Source organism: Anopheles nili, unplaced genomic scaffold (assembly GCF_943737925.1).
Source record: "Anopheles nili unplaced genomic scaffold, idAnoNiliSN_F5_01 scaffold_177, whole genome shotgun sequence".
Classification (NCBI taxonomy): domain Eukaryota; kingdom Metazoa; phylum Arthropoda; class Insecta; order Diptera; family Culicidae; genus Anopheles; species Anopheles nili.
Genome location: NW_026525534.1, coordinates 7,727 through 24,324, shown reverse-complemented (window position 1 = coordinate 24,324; position 16,598 = coordinate 7,727). Strand labels below are relative to the sequence as shown.

General features: G+C 35.2%; 3 protein-coding genes across 3 annotated transcripts; all 3 read left to right on the top strand.

The window, feature by feature from the left end:
- Positions 1-755: 755 nt before the first annotated feature.
- LOC128730054 (anaphase-promoting complex subunit cdh1-like) lies at positions 756-1,360 on the top strand (the record flags this gene model as incomplete). The annotated part of the gene is made up of 1 exon (XM_053823129.1): positions 756-1,360. A coding segment is annotated over one exon (521 nt), but the record flags the coding sequence as incomplete, so codon positions are not given.
- Positions 1,361-1,792: 432 nt separating this feature from the next.
- On the top strand, positions 1,793-10,480 carry LOC128730053 (chitooligosaccharidolytic beta-N-acetylglucosaminidase). Its single transcript, XM_053823128.1, has 4 exons — positions 1,793-1,922; positions 8,807-9,337; positions 9,405-9,721; positions 9,905-10,480. The coding sequence occupies exons 1-4, from the start codon at positions 1,793-1,795 to the stop codon at positions 10,478-10,480; spliced, it is 1,554 nt and encodes a 517-aa protein (XP_053679103.1).
- Positions 10,481-12,106: 1,626 nt separating this feature from the next.
- LOC128730052 (serine/threonine-protein kinase fused) lies at positions 12,107-14,883 on the top strand. The gene is made up of 4 exons (XM_053823126.1): positions 12,107-12,217; positions 12,346-14,405; positions 14,467-14,596; positions 14,689-14,883. The coding sequence occupies exons 1-4, from the start codon at positions 12,107-12,109 to the stop codon at positions 14,749-14,751; spliced, it is 2,364 nt and encodes a 787-aa protein (XP_053679101.1). The 3' UTR covers positions 14,752-14,883.
- The last annotated feature ends 1,715 nt before the right edge of the window (positions 14,884-16,598 follow it).

Below are 16,598 nucleotides of genomic sequence, written 5' to 3'. Positions count from 1 at the left end.
ATATATATATATATATTTATATATATATATATATATATATATATATATATATATATATATATATATATATATATATTTATATTTACATATATACAAATACATATATATATATATATATATATATATATATATATATATATATATATATATATATATATATATATTTATATATATATATATATATATATATATATATATATATATATATATATTTATATACACATATATATATATATATTTTTTTTTTTTCATTTATAAATTTGATATTTAAAGACGTTATACTAATAATAGTTTCATTGTTTGTCTCGTGGATATATTATGTAACTCATATCATGAACTAATTTTATAATTTTAAAACATTTTGTTGTTTTTCCTGGAAGCGTTTGCATTTGTCCCATTAGGAATTGACGAGACAACAAAATTAATTTTTTCATTACATAAATTCGTAAAATCAACTATAAATTAATCAAACCAATGGCATCTTAATTAGATGAAGCACATATGTTACCTAAATTGCATTTTACCATGGCTTTCCATTATAGTTAATTTTGAACCATTTCAACCTCCTAAAAAAATATTGTAAACAGCTCATCACTCATATATGCAATGTTATCCGAAAAATGCCGACAAATTCTTTTCAAACTTATTTTAATCATTTTTTACTACCAATGTATTCTGAATATTTAGGTTTAATTCTCATACATTGCTCATTTGTTTGTTTCTAATCTAATTTTATTTTATTTTGGTTATACCAGCAGCCGATTCTCAGCTGGGCACTAACACAAACAACAATAATAACAACAGTTCAGATAAATTGATTATCGAGTCTACAACTGGGCAGAGAACGGCCGAGGCATACTTGAAAGAATCGGAATTCACACTGCAATCAGCATGTCAAAATGCTACACTAAGCAACAATTTCAGAAGTAATAATTGTAGTACCTCGAACACTCATAAATCCAACGACAACGAGAAAATATCGGAAAAGAATTATATGGATTGCATCAACGTTACGTGTGTTTCTAAAGAAAATGTGGTATCAGGCGCACTAGAGCAGGATTTTCTTCATCAGCAAAATAAAAGTTATCAAGAAATAAATGGCAAAAAGAAATCAAAAATTGCAACGCGCCAGATGTCTTCACAGCGGTCCTTATCTTCAGCAATCCATTCCGATGAATCGAATTCCAGTGGGGCATCCAATGAGTCGGAAGAAATAGATCTAACAACCAACACTGGGTGCATTGATTATTCTTATTCTAATGAAAATAAGAATTGATATATGACCAAACAGCTGTAACCTTGTTACTTATTCTATTTTATATGAAATTGTAAAAGCAATGGTGGAGTGAAGACAATATGAAGTACCAATAGAAATAAAATTTATTCAGTATATTAATAATACTTTTCGTATTTTGAGAACATATAGATCATTACATGCACTATATTTTTATATTTTTCATTCTCTATGATGCCTTGCATGATCTTAACGAATTTAGCGATCAACATTTATTATTACGTGAAAGCGATTACACATATTGACTCAATTGAAAGAATAGGTATTACATTGTACAGTATCCCTTTGTACGATCCCTGATAACGCGAAGTAATAGCACACTGCGTAAATTTCAGCGATATTTAACACATATTTACCAAAAATTTGATGCATCGTTGGCGATATTGGCTGGTTAACACGGAAGCTTATTGATTTGAAATAATAGTTTTGGGTCTTCTTAATAACTTACTTACTCATAAGACGCTATAACTGCTTAGCTGCCTTGGCCTGCTCCAAGAAATGGCTAATTCCGGTCTTTTTAGCAGCATCCGCGCCATCCAGGACTTCACATCGAGCTGGGTTGTCCAATGCCATTCTAATGACATGATCAGTCCACCGGAACCTGGCGACTCTAATTCGCTGCACGATAGTGAGACTATCGTACAGTTTGTATAGTTTATTATTGTATCAGATCCTCCAAAGTTCTACCACACATATGAGCCCAAAAATCCTTCTGAACATTTTCCTCACGAATGCAGCTAAGAGGGTTAAGTCAGCTTTGAACAAAGTCCATGCCCGAGATATATATGTAAGTACTGAGACTATGAATGTTTCATATAGTTCATACTTTAGCCATCGCGACAGGTATTTTGATTGAAGAAATCTCCTCAGACCGTAGTATGACTGATTGGCTGCCAGCACCATGCGTTGATTTGCATTTGTCAGCCGGTCCGATGGAGGTGCCACCATCATTTTGCTTTTTGCCTTGTATATCTGCAGCCCAAGTTTTTGTGCTCAATCCGTTTGTAAGATTCTGCCACTTTGGAGAGCCGCAAACTATAGATGTCTATATCGTATCCAGCGTATGCCGGGATCTGGATTGACTTGTAAATGATGATCTCAGCCCCTTAGCACAGACCCTTGGTAGTAGCAAAGTGCCTTGAAAATTTTCTACCCACCATCACCAGGCATGTGACGTTGATCATGGTCAATTTTAAAAGGCTGATAAGCTTGGTCGGAAATCCAAAAGAGCTCTTTGCGTCGTTAAGTCTTACCCTGGCTCTTCTATCATATTCGACCTTGAAGTCTATGCAGAGATGGAAAGACTGGAGCATTTTATTGGCCTTCTTCTCCATGACTTGCCATGACATGATGATAATATAGTCAGTGGTTAATTTTCCGTTTCGGAATCATCTCTGATAGTTTCCAACTATTTCTTATGCGAATGGGCAAAAGCGAGAAGATCTCACAATCGGTTCAATAAAGTTCTTATTCTAGTGGTGCATTAGATTTTGGTTAAGATTTTATTCCGTCGTTCCAGGTGCCTTTCAATTATTCACACGGTGAAATGCTTTTCAGATTTCATCAATGCTAGGTGGCAGTATCTTGATATCATCTACTAGTGAAGCCACGAGCTGTTTGCATCGTGAAAGGACCTCTAACTGGTAGCTGACCAGATTTCCATCCGTACTTCGACAGTATGTATGTCGCTTTATGTATGAAAGTATTTCAATGAACTGCTCTTGGTTAAACCTTTTTACCTTGGTAAAATGCTTGATAAAATGTTTTTCCTGGACCGTATCGTACTCTAATTCTCTGGAGATCTTTCTAATGCGGTCATAAAATAAATTTTTCCTCAAGGTTCCGGCTCTATGCAGGTGTACGTTCCATGAGATTATAATTGTCTGGGAGCTTTTTAGAGGTCGTTTGCCGTTCAAACCTGTTCGTTTGTTTTTCTGTTTACTTACCGTAGTCATATGGCAAGTTGTTTAGTCCTCCGTACAGTCCCCCAGTATCTCTGGAGGGCCTCGTGACAGTTTGGTTTAGCGTCTGATTGAAAGCAGTGGGAGTGTAAAAGTACGAAGACCTGATGAAACGTCAACGGTTGGAAGGTATAGTCAGCAATACAAGATTGCGTACTAGCGATTCACACGTCTCATGCAGTTGGTCATGACCACTATGCGGTTGTAGCGCCTGATGAGTACATTCCTATTCATCTTGAATGCCTCAACAGTTAACAGTTCTGCTTAGCTAAAGCTTTACATGACTTACAATTTTCACGTAAGATAGTTAGTTCTGTGTGCGGTGGAGACTAAAGCAAGATTTGAACTCAGAAACATTCGTATGTTTGTACCACTCGCTAACACTTCGATCATCGACCCCCACGGTTAGTAAATTAGCAAGGAACTAAAAAATACAACAGCTCACAACAGCTCACACTGTAGGCACACTCAAATATCGGTTCCTTACTGTTTTAGTTTAAAACTGTATTTTGGAAAGAATTTTGCATTAAAAATTTTACATCATAGGATGCAATCTAACGAAACATATGCTTTTACCATAACGATAGTTCAATAACTATACTACATATATTACAAAATAAAATCTTTCTTTTAAATAATTCTTCCTGAAGGTTTCACGAAGTTTAAAATACTCATAACAAAATGCAAGAATAATCGTTCACATGACCTAAATAAATGACCTCATTACATGTCCGCAGTACACACATTTATATCAGAACTTCACTCAATGGGGTACTTCGAAGTGTTTCGTTATAGTTGATAAACAAGCAGATTGTGATATCAGACAATTTGTAATGAAACCGAGTGCCCTATGCAGTATGCATTTAACAAGGAATGTGCAAAGACGCTTAAATAGGTATGCTTAGTAACCAGTTGTTTTGATATTTCAATTTCTATTTCAAGTATAATAGTATGCTAATAGTCTGCTTTTGCTTATATCGGGTTAAACCATTACTTTAAAATTTTGTTTTTGATACTGTATCTGAATTCAGTGTTTTACTTTTAGAGAGAAATCTCGAGTTTTTTTTTAATAATTTTGAGTGGTTCCAGTCCCACATTATACCAGGGTAAGTTTATTAGAATCATAAAGAAGCAAATGACTCTTTTGCTTCAACTTAAAATATTCGAACGACATTTTAAACAATAGCTGCTTACTTGGATATAAATAAATGATAACACGTTAATGTTGATGGCTGCCTCGACGTACTAATAAATTATACTTGATACCCTGATGAAAACTAAGTGACGAAACACAATTTAAGAGATGGTATATACATATATATATAATGTTTCGACATGCCAATATTCAACATGATATTTAACACTTAATGCTTTAATCGAGATTGTCAGAGAGTATAAATTTCTTAATATTACAAATAGCCAATGAATGTAATAATCTACAAGACATGATGAACAGATTTATAACTGTGTACGTTATGTACGTTTTCCTTTAATTCAATTTGTGCTACTGTTTGCTCGCGATTCAGATGTGTTGATAATCTGCACTGTATGAATGTCGATGAATGACGCCTCTCTTAGATTTATCAATATCTCGACATAGAAAATTGAATACAAAAAATTAAAATTTGTGGGCTTGTAGCTTTGATAATACATATATTTTATTTTTCTCTTGTTATTACTCCATGGCATAAATTTTGACGTTTTTTTATGTTTTCGCCCCTTGCATCGTAAAAGGTAGTCAACAAATATAAAAAATCTATTATTTAAATCTGTCTAAATGCTAAAAACTAAGAAAATGGAAAATTGTCAAACCACAGTTTTATAGTAATCTTTAACGGATTACATCGACTAAACCAACTCTAACTGTGTTGTTGTGCTATGCGCTAAAAAGTAAAATGTAAATGTAAAATGTGCTAAAAAGACACGTCGCCCAGTGCGTATAAATTTGTTTAATTTAAAGATGGCGTCCCAAATTCATGTCTAACGAAAGCACTTGCACCGAGCACATGACCCTCGTCCTTATCGTTTTGCGAATTTATCGATGGTCGGAGTGGTTCGGGTTTTGTCACTTTTTTACAAACATCTCATCGATTAACAACATATACACCTCATCACCGCAAACACCTCCGAGAGCTTAGCTGCACCCAGGATAAGATCTCACATATAACTCGACAGCCACCTGGATGCCCCTACCCACATTGCACGTCGCATCTGTTCCGAAGCTGCTCATCTGATTTTGGAGCTGCACTAGTTCAACCTAAATGCGAGTTAATCTCGTATCCCACATCACATGGGCTCAGTATTTTTTATCAAAATGTGCATGGCCTACGAACCAAATGCTAGGAGTTTCGCCTGGCTGTATACGAGTCGAACGAGGACATTATCATTCTTACGAAAGCTGGCTAGACTCTATTATCCCACTTGATATGCTATTTAAATTCGATTACTATGTAGCGTATCGTTGCGATCGTTCGTCAAAGAACAGCTCAAAGCAGAAATGTGGCGGGGTTTTCACCGAGTGCGCTTCTAATATCTCGTCATTCAACATCTCGTTTATGTCGCGCTCTAGAGCTTATGTGGGTCTGTGTTTGTTTTTTTTAGTTTATTTATTTGAGTTATTTATGGCCTGCCGTACTTATCGGCTGACCCATCGACTAACGAGCAACTTTAAGAAAGTTTAAACGATATTACACGTAGAATGTCTTGCGATTATAGATTAATTCTTTCAGGTGATTTCAATCAACTTTCAATCACTTGCGCCAGGTCACGATAAAAATTATTTTAATCCTATTTCGTCATCTCCGGCGAGTGCTCTACTGCTAGAGTTGATGCAATTATTTAACTATTACAAATTCAAACATGTACTTAACGCCAGAGAAAGTATTTTAGAGCTCCTTCTTGTTAAATTTGCTTCTGAAACATTGTACCTAATCTTGCCAGCTTGTTTTGCATTAGCCGGAATTGATTCTCACCATCCACCGCTGGATGTCACTCTCAGGTCTAGTATTACTTGTATTCCATTAACACCTTGAGTGTCAAGGGCTTTTTTTCGGAAATTCTACAGAATGCTACGATTCAAGCGTTTCTTGCTCATGCGTCATAGCCACGCACTAAGGGGCAGCCCGGAACAAACCGCGGTCATAATTATTTTTTTCCATAACTAAGCAACAATTTACCACAAAATAGGTTTGAATGCGCTTTTATAACAAAACTAAGCATTTTTCAATGTTTTGGACATCCAGAGGGCGCCACTGTGCACAGCTTTTCCTTGTTTCAGGGGGATTTTATATCAATCGCTACAGGTGATAGTGTTATTGACAACGATTTTTGCTTTGAATTTGAGTCCTAAACAAATGCTGAATGCTTCAATCGTCTCAAAAATACAAAAAATACTAAAAAAAATTTCTAAAAAAATATTTTCATGAGGTTATTTATATGTCATATGAAATTCTCTCTCTTTTGATATTTTAATTGTATTGTTGTATTTAATATATAAAATCCCATAAAGTAAAGGTGTGCATAAGTAATTATATTATGTACTTTGTCAATGCATTGTATCTAACTCAAGTTTATGTATTAGATAAATGCAAATGATTTATCCTTCATGTGTTTAGTGATATCTAGTGTCTGTAACAGCAAAGTAAATATATTCATTTGCAACAAAAAAGTAGTATATTAGATCTTCAAAGCAACACAGATGGAATAACCAAACCAGCAAGGATATCATATCAATCATATGAATTTATACTGTGGAATGACCAATTGATTATGCAAAAAGTTAATTTTTTGATTAAACATAAAATTGTACATTTGAATTTAAAAATTATGATTATGTTAAACATTAAAGCTAATGTTATTGAAGAAAAAAAAGCAAAAGAAAACCATACTTTTCGATTAAGTTAATATTCTTTTGAAGTCGAATTTTCTGAATCCTACTCTGAAAATCATTGCATAACAATGGTGTAAATGTATTGTGTCAACATTGCAAAATATTCAATAGAAAGGTTGAAAAATACTTTTTATGAATTAAATAATTAACAATTATTGCATTGATGCTTATAAAATGTTCAGTGCTACGTTGGTATGGCTCTTTCTCCTCAATACTGTACAGTCATGTTCGCAAAGTTTGGTACTACAGTGCGTATACCAAATAATTTCAAATCCATTTTTTACATATTTGCGGTTCGAAGTGGGTCCGGAGCGTTTCACCATTTCATAAGGATATGTTAAAGTATGTTTTAGGAAAAAATGGGAAATAAACAATGTTAAACTTTTTTTTCTTTATTTTCAAAGTTGAAAAACATGATTTTTTTTAGTTTTTTATTTGGTTACAGCCCAAAAACATGTGTTTATATAAATATTTAAATTTTTGTTTAATTTTTATTCAAAAGTAGACAAATTTATGTTTCTATAATATACAATTTATCTATTTTACGCCAAAAACTACTACTAAAATAGTCAGTTGAGTTATAGGTACTGACTAGCTGAAATTTGAGTTTTTTGGAAAGCTTTTTTTACTTTGGAGCTTTGTATCTTCGAAGATATAAATACTAGAAGTCTACGATTTCGGAATTTTCTTAGTTAACTATCTGACTTTCAATCGAAAATTTCAGATTTAGCATAAGCAAATAACAAAAAAATTGGACTTACCCTGACCGCCCTTGCCCCTACATACCACGGTTGCACCGGCTCTAATTCTGCTCGTTCTACGTTTTTGATGAATTTTTGGCTTTCTTTACGTTCATTCGTATTTCTGTTTGGTCATAAGTTTGATATTTGGGAATAATAGCTGTTCTAAATATTAAAATATTATAAATATTAATTTTAAATTGAAGCGGTTTTTCCGTCACCCAAAAATGGATGACATGGCGTTATGGAAAATTAAATAGCTTTACATTGCAAATGTCGATATGAAAAAAAATTCATAATCAGCATAACAATTTTTCTGCTAAACTAACATCTAGCTCTTGTTCGTATTAAATAAATTCGTTTTTTCTTTACATGCAATGATTGGATATGGTTAATTTTTAACCAACTTGAGCAGCTTGAGTTACCAAATCTACAAATAGCCAATGAAAGTGAAAGTGTGTGAGACATGATGAAAAAATTTATAACTGTGTACATTATGTACGTTTTCCTTAATTCAATTTGTGCTACTGTTTGCTCGCGATTCAGATGTGTTGATAATCTGCACTGTATAAAAATACAACCATGTAACAATGAAACATCCTACATATACTACAGTTTAAATCATTGTCGCTTAAGCTGTGGTAAATACGGTTCGATATGGCCTCAACCAACAGGTCCAGTAGATCTTGATAAGCAAACTGTAGAAATTAATCTATGGAATACAAAGTAAGTAATTCTACATTTATTTGAACGCAGTAAAAAATATCAACTTTCATATGTTGTAGATTTACTCATGTAATGCGCATTCCATCAGCAGAGGGAATAAAATTTTTAAACGAAACTAAAAAGTATTTCTTTCGCAACTTACGCCGAGAATGCGGTGCAGCATGCACTAATTCAACTGGAATACCCTTGAATGTAGAGATCGTTGTGACTACTTCTTCTACAGAGTTGACATGGGCGACAGATGAAACATATAGTTTAAATTTATCTGTGGCTGAATCTGGTAGCCTTGTTGCTAATATATTGGCGAATACAATATATGGAGCTCGCCATGCATGTGAAACTTTATTACAGTTAATTGTCGTAGTAGATGAATATTCTAACTACACCAGCTCCTCACTGCATGCGCTGTCCAGAGCAAAAATCGTGGACCAACCTGCATATGCACATCGAGGGCTATTAATTGATACTGCACGAAATTTCATTCCTGTGAAATTATTAAAAAAGCAATTAGATGCAATGGCGACGTCCAAAATGAACGTGTTTCACTGGCACGTTACAGATACACAAAGTTTTCCTCTTATGATTGATCGTATACCTGAAATGGTTTCGTATGGAGCGTACTCATCTGATGCTATTTACACTCCAAATGAGGTCAAAGATGTCATACAATACGCAAAATATCGAGGAATACGTGTGATCCTTGAATTTGATGGCCCAGCACACGCAGGTAAATATAAGCATCGTGCGCACCTTAGCGCGAATTATATATTTTCTCTTTTATTCGCAATTTACAGGTAATGGGTGGCAATGGGGTCCAAGCAAAGGGCTTGGCAATTTAGCATTGTGCATTAATCAACAGCCATGGCGCAATTATTGCATCGAACCACCATGTGGTCAGCTTAATATTATCAATCCTAATTTGTATACGGTACTACAAGACATTTTTCAATATATGGCCAATGCAAATTTGGGTGAACAAGTTTTTCATATGGGTGGAGATGAAATTTTCTTAGGATGCTGGAATTCAACTGAGGAAATTGTAAGCTTTATGCTAGAACGTGGAATGGGTCGAAGTGAAATGGACTTTCTTATCATATGGAGTGAATATCAGGTAATCTTAGAATTTTTAAACCTCTTACAGCATTAGAACTTTCTTCTCTCGCATACTTTAATCCGTGATAACACTAATGTCTGAATTGTAAATACTTTTAAAAAATTATTTGAACTGACTATCAGGCAAAAATTTGATACTCATTATCTTAGATTCATTTGTATATGATATGCCTCTTTTCAGAACAAAGCTCTTCAACTCTGGAAGAATACCTTTTACTCTGCCATGCAAAATCAGTCTAATGGAAACAATCTCATCGTACAAAACAGTCCTAGTGTTGTTTTGTGGTCGAGCCATTTAACTGATCCATCGGTTATTCGCAATTTTTTATCGAACGAACAATATGTCATTCAAACGTGGTTACCATCATCGAGCTCTGTCCCAAAAGAGTTACTGGCATTGGGCTATAAGCTCATCATTTCTACAAAAAATGCTTGGTATCTTGATCATGGATTTTGGGGGAAAACAACGTATTACAATTGGAAGACCGTTTACGACAATCAATTAGCTCTTGAGGAAAATATATTAGGGGGCGAGGTATGTGCATGGACTGAATTTATTGATAAACATTCACTTGAAAGTCGAATATGGCCAAGAGCTGCAGCAGCCGCGGAGAGGCTTTGGTCGAATCCAGATACAAGGGCTGTGGAAGCAGAATCACGTTTTTTCCGTCATCGTAATCGTTTAATAACGCGTGGAATACAACCCGAAGCAATAGCACCAAAATGGTGTGAACAAAATGAATCACAATGTCATTAATACCTCAAAAATTAATTTGACTCTTTTCAAGAACGTTCAAAAATCACAAAAGACAACTATGATAAATATGAACAGATTTTCCCTGCAAATGCTGACATAATATATCGAGTTAGCAACTACTGTGTAGGCTGCTAAGTAATATAATTATTATATTTTCTAATAAACTCATGGATCATAGGACCCTGCCTTCCTTCAATATACTAATACAAAAAGTAAAGTAAATTAAAAAGACAATCTAGATACGGATTGTACTTTGCGTTATTGATTGCTTTCTAGCGAAAATTCATATAATTATTCTAAGAGACATTGAACCGTAGAAAACATGCATTAGAAAAATAACAAAACAGAACCAAAATGAAAAAAATAGAATATAGAAAATATTCAATAGAAAAAAAACAACCTGTTCAGTCTTCGTCGTTTGTTTTGAATTAATAAATAGCTTGCCGGTAGATGAGATAGCCTATAACGACCAAGTCCATATCCGTTTGAAATCCTAGATAATGTATTCTTTATCTTACAATATCAGTTTTTTTTATTCAAAAAGGCCATGTTTTTCTCTATAACAGAAATTATGTCGATATCAATAAAGATATTTCAGGTAACTACAGTAATTGATCTTCAATTTCTTCTTAATACTTATCAGTTTTTAATTACCAACAATAGAAACTGCATTTTAGAAATATCGAAAAACAAACATATTTTACACTTTGTCGACAATTTAATAATTCCATATATGTCACCCAGAGAATAACTACCTCGCAGATTCCAAAGGGTTCTAGGTTAACAGAAAATAAATACCTACTACAATCTATATCAATTGTCAATAAGTAAAGAAAAGTTCTATTTTGAATTACAAGATAGTCTTCTTCTTCTTCTTCTCCTTTGCGAAATGGGATGTATTCTTCTATATTTGAATACTCCAGAGTCACTTCTAATATATTCAAAGGATGAACACTTCTTCATAGGCTCGACTATCTGGAGTCATATGCCTTTCAGTGAAGTACACTTTATAAAACCGTCAGCTTTGAGCAGCAACGATTGTATAAATACGAGATAGTAAACTTCATGCAGAAGGTTTCCCGACAACACATCCGTCACAATTAATTGTCCTACACCCCAATCTTGAAATCCAACCAACCTTTGAAATATCCTTTGAAAAATATGTACTACATGTATGATGGTTTTGTCGCTGAATGACTCCTTACTTTGATCAACATCTCGATATTGAAAAATGGATTCGAAATTTAAATTTTGTGAGCTTGTAGCTATGATAATTTAAATTTTAGATTACTTGTGTAGTCACTCCATGACAAAATGTTTTGACGTTTTGTTTGACGTTTTCGCGCCTAGCTTCGCAAAAGGTAAACAATAAATATAAAAATACATCGAAACACAAAACTAAATGTTGTTTTATTCAAATCTGTTTAAATGCTAAAAACTGTAAAAAAAACCACAGTTTTATAGTAATCTTTAATGACATCGACTACACCAACTCTAAATGTGTATTGTCAACAACAAATCTTGAATTGTTTGCTTTACCATATCAATTATCCGATCAAATTGTTATTCTTGAAATCTACCGTATAATACACCTATGAACAAGTTTTTTGTTATAATTATCTAAGCATGGAAAAATATGTGCTCAGTGATCTTATTGGCGAAGGTTCGTTCGGAAAAGTCTATAAAGCTGTTGAAAAATTATCATCGAAAACAGTCGCGCTTAAGATTATAAACAAGGTAAGTTGCCAGTTGATACTTGATTTCTTAACAATAATTGATACGAAGAATTTTTTCTAGTTCGTAATATAATGTGAATGACATAAATATGATACCCTGTTTCATTAACGGATTCTATTGTATTTCAGCGGGGACGATCAGGAAGAGAATTAAAAGGATTGCGAGGCGAATGTGAGATACAGCAAAATCTACGACACCCAAACATTATACGGATGTTAGATTCCTTCGAAACAGACAATGAGATAATGGTGGTAACTGAATACGCAAAAACAGATCTACATAGCTTACTACGTGATGGATCGTTGGGAGAACCAAAGACACAGCGTATTACCTTTAATCTAGTGTCTGCGTTGTATTATCTTCATTCCCATCGCATTCTGCATCGTGATTTGAAACCGCAAAACATTTTGCTGGACCGAAATATGTCCGCAAAGCTGTGCGATTTTGGATTTGCTCGCAATATGACTATGGGAACTCATGTGCTAACATCCATAAAAGGAACGCCACTGTATATGGCACCGGAGCTATTAGAAGCCAAACCATACGATCATCATGCAGATTTATGGTCGTTAGGTTGTATTATTTATGAAATGCTTGCAGGTGAACCACCATTCAGCTCTACTTCTATGATACATTTAGTGCGGCTAATTCGTAACCAGTACATCAAGTGGCCAAGTTATTTGACCAGTAATTGCATTTCATTCGTTCAAGGGTTGCTTGAGCGAGATCCTTCAAAGCGAATGAGCTGGGCAATCATCTTGGACCATTCGTTTGTGAAAGGTCATATAATTCTGATCGAAGACGACGTTCCACAATCCCCTTTTACATATCCGCTAACTGCATCACAATCCAGAGATAAAATAAATCAAACCAAACAGCTGACAAATAGATTGAATAGCTCCCATTATAAACCACGAGAAGAAGATCTAACTACATCTAAGGATAGTATAAATGTAAATTTGCAAAGTGACTTTGAGTATCAGGAAACGGACACTGATGAGTATGGAGGGAACGCGAATACAGAAAATGGTATAGGAATGTTCAATAATGCTAGCATATTGAATTATGCATCAAAGGTATATCGTAGAAGTCAAAATGAAGTATATATTGAGGAACAACGAGTGCCGCCCGTTCAATTAACGGAGTATCCCAATCTCGTAGTCAGTAGTTTCAACGATAATTTCCCTATCTTGACTCAACATCGCCCTGTCCCAGTTACTCAATGCACAACTTTTAGTAACGATGTGCTACAGCATCAGTTGCCCAAAGAAATGTTTCAATGCAATGTAAAATCTCAAGAACTAGAAAGGCGAAAGCTAAGCCAAAGCATTGACAACTTTTCAGTGCGCATTGAATCGGAAAAGCAAGCTTTTTCAAACCAACTTTTGCTAAAATCGTCTAATTCTTGCAATGTCATACAAGAGGAAATACAACAAAAAAGCACAGATAAGATCACACCAAATTTGCTGCCTGGTTGGGATTCATGTGATGAATCGCAAAATCCTCCTATAGAAAACGAAGAATGGCTGGCTTTTCTACAACGTTCAATGCAAGAAGTACTTGACGGTGAACTAGAATCATTGAAACAGCAGAATTTTGTTTGCATTATCGTAGCTCCGTTGCGCAACAATCGAGCCAGTGCCAAGGTTATTGAGAACGTAGCACATTTACTCAGTCTTCCATTAGCGATCAACACACCACCGACGATATTGCACAACATAATTAATGTTTATGGGGAACTAAAACTTGTACCGAATTTAGTATACGCCTCAAAACTTCTTTGCATGAAAATGATAGTCGAGAATTCATCAACAAGTGAAAGTAAATCAGGGTTAAGCTATAACCAATCCGTCAGTTCCGTTCGTCATCTGTCTTCATTAGATAACGACGAGATTAAAACTCTTATCGCCATTTATGATCTCATATGCTACCTCATTCACATGGGCGATATATTTTTAAACCAGTTCTGCGACGCCATCGAAATTTTAGGCGTTAAAGAACTATTTGTTAATTTCATCTCCGTTGTTCATGTCAATGACGCATACATTCGCCTCGTTTGCTCGTTACTCGCCCTCCTGAATTGTGCCTTACGAGAATTACCAGAGAATGCAGAAATTATCGAACAGATAGTATTTCATGAAAATGTAAACTTTATGGCTTTGCTTAAACATAATAATGCTGTCTTGCGGTGGGTAAAATTACAATTTGCTCAAACATACAAACTATAACAGTTATTTGTTTCCCTACAGGCTTCGAACTTGTATGTTACTTCGTATTCTAGCTAGATTCAGCTGTCTTGCTTTACAGAAAAGATGGACAAATGAAATCAAGGATTGCTTGGAATTTCTACTCTTAGATGAGAATACTGATGTGAAGCAGGTAATCGTAAAATTGCAACATTGAACTCATATCATTCCAATTATTTTTACTAAATCTAAATACGTTTTAATCGTTATTTGTTTTATTTCCAGGAAGCCAAATATGCTATGGAAGAATTTAAATATCTTTCTTTCGTTACTACTGAAATCTGCTGAATGTTTACTTTCCTATAATGGTGAATGCTGCATGATAACATCAAGAGCATATTTAACTTGTTTTTAGTGTAATGCTAATATGAAAAACTCGTGTTTCTCAATATAATCTCTGTTAATTTTTGTAAACAGTCATTGTCATTGATCGAGAAAATGCTCTTATATCATTAGATATGATTTAGAAATGATGACAACCAATTGTTTTATGAGCTATGATAACATGGATGCAACAATCAAAACTTGTAGTTGTAGAAAATTGTAAATGTAAACGATCAAATCCAGGGGATGGGCTTGCCGGTCTCCTTTTCAACCTAGTGCTAGAGACGGCCTTCCGAGACTCAGGAGTGGAAACCTCGGGGATCATCTTCTAAAAGTCAATCCAGATCCTGGCATACGCTGATGACATATCCATCATAAGTTTGCGGCTCTCCTGTGTAGTAGAAACTTGCAAACGGATTGAGCAGGCGGCTGAGAACCTCGGGTTGGAGATAAACGAAGCAAAAACCAAAATGATGATGGCACCATCAGCGGCCCTGCTAACAAATACTAATGAGAGTCTACGCAGTGGTGATGTACAGATAGGTGAGTGAACCTTTGCAGTCGTAGAAAACTTCACCTATCTCACGAAGTTGAATTACGCGCAAGGGTGCTGGCAGCCAACCGGTCATATTACACTAGTATTAGTACCCTGAGGAAACTTTTTCACTCAAAATACCTGTCGCGACGGCTGAAGCTGGAACTATATAAAACATTGATAGTTCCAGTACTCACATACGCCTCTGAGACATGGACTTTGTCCAAAGCCAACGAAATTCTCTTAGTCGCGTTCGAGAGGAAGATGCTCAGAAGGAGTTTTGGCCCCGTATGTGTGGAAGCACAATGGAATAGCTGGTACAATGACGAGCTCTACGAACTATACGATAGCCTCACTGTCGTGCAGCGAATCAGACTCGCCAGGCTCCGGTGGGCTGGCCACGTCATTAGTATGGGACCGGACGACCCAGCCCGTAAAGTCCTTTTAGGCTGCCCACATGGACAGAGGAGGCTTGGTAGGCCCAAACTGAGATAGAGTGATGGCGTGGATGCGTCCACCAAAAAGGCCGGGATTAATGATTGACAGTCGACGGCGCTCGACAGCGAGCGGTTCCGATTGCCCTTGGAGCAGGCCAAGACTGCAAAGCGGTTGTAGAAGTAAGTAAGTAAACGATCAAATCAAAATTTCTAACAGTGGTTTCAATCCCATGGTGAAATGCCTAAATATCAACACAGGGATCATTTTAAACGGCCGATTTGTTTTTAATAACTTCGTCTTCTTCTAACTTCGTTCAAAAACTTCGTTTAAGCATTTTTACGATTCTTCGCTTGAAATAGAGTTTTGAGCAACGACACAAAAAATGGCTCATATTCGAGAAGTACATTAGGTAAGGCAATTAAGAATTTGTGGGAGAATTTTTTATATTCAAGAGTGCAGTTCTAAGTCTACCGTTGCGTACGGTCTGTTGCAAGTCTTGCTGGCACTTAATTTAGCCACTGACAGCTTCTGTTGGCTGGGTTTGTCGTTTATTATGTGATTCATTTTATGAAAAGTTTCTGCATTAACTATGAATATAGTAACTTTTTCTACATCTATCCATAACCATTAAAACCACCAAAGACGAGATGGATCGCTTCGATAGGCGATTAGTTTTCGTGTAAAGTTTAAGTCTATTATTTCAGCAGTTTCAAGTAATCACAACTTCTTCTGTACTGAGCGCAATCGGATTTTTTGCTTAAGTTTTTGTTTCAAGGTTTGTGGTCAGAGCTTGAAGATTGTACAGTAATACACACATTCTCTTTCATAAACACTTCCG

What these genes read in the sequence shown, in the direction of transcription:
- LOC128730053 (XM_053823128.1), top strand. Translation starts at nt 1,793, where the DNA reads ATGGCTAATTCCGGTCTTTTTAGCAGCATCCGCGCCATCCAGGACTTC. An exon ending in CTCTAATTCGCTGCACGATA is followed by an intron (nt 1,923 to 8,806) that starts GTGAGACTATCG and finishes CCTTGAATGTAG; the next exon opens with AGATCGTTGTGACTACTTCT. An exon ending in TCATATGGAGTGAATATCAG is followed by an intron (nt 9,722 to 9,904) that starts GTAATCTTAGAA and finishes GCCTCTTTTCAG; the next exon opens with AACAAAGCTCTTCAACTCTG.
- LOC128730052 (XM_053823126.1), top strand. Translation starts at nt 12,107, where the DNA reads ATGGAAAAATATGTGCTCAGTGATCTTATTGGCGAAGGTTCGTTCGGA. An exon ending in CGCTTAAGATTATAAACAAG is followed by an intron (nt 12,218 to 12,345) that starts GTAAGTTGCCAG and finishes ATTGTATTTCAG; the next exon opens with CGGGGACGATCAGGAAGAGA. An exon ending in AGAATACTGATGTGAAGCAG is followed by an intron (nt 14,597 to 14,688) that starts GTAATCGTAAAA and finishes TTTTATTTCCAG; the next exon opens with GAAGCCAAATATGCTATGGA.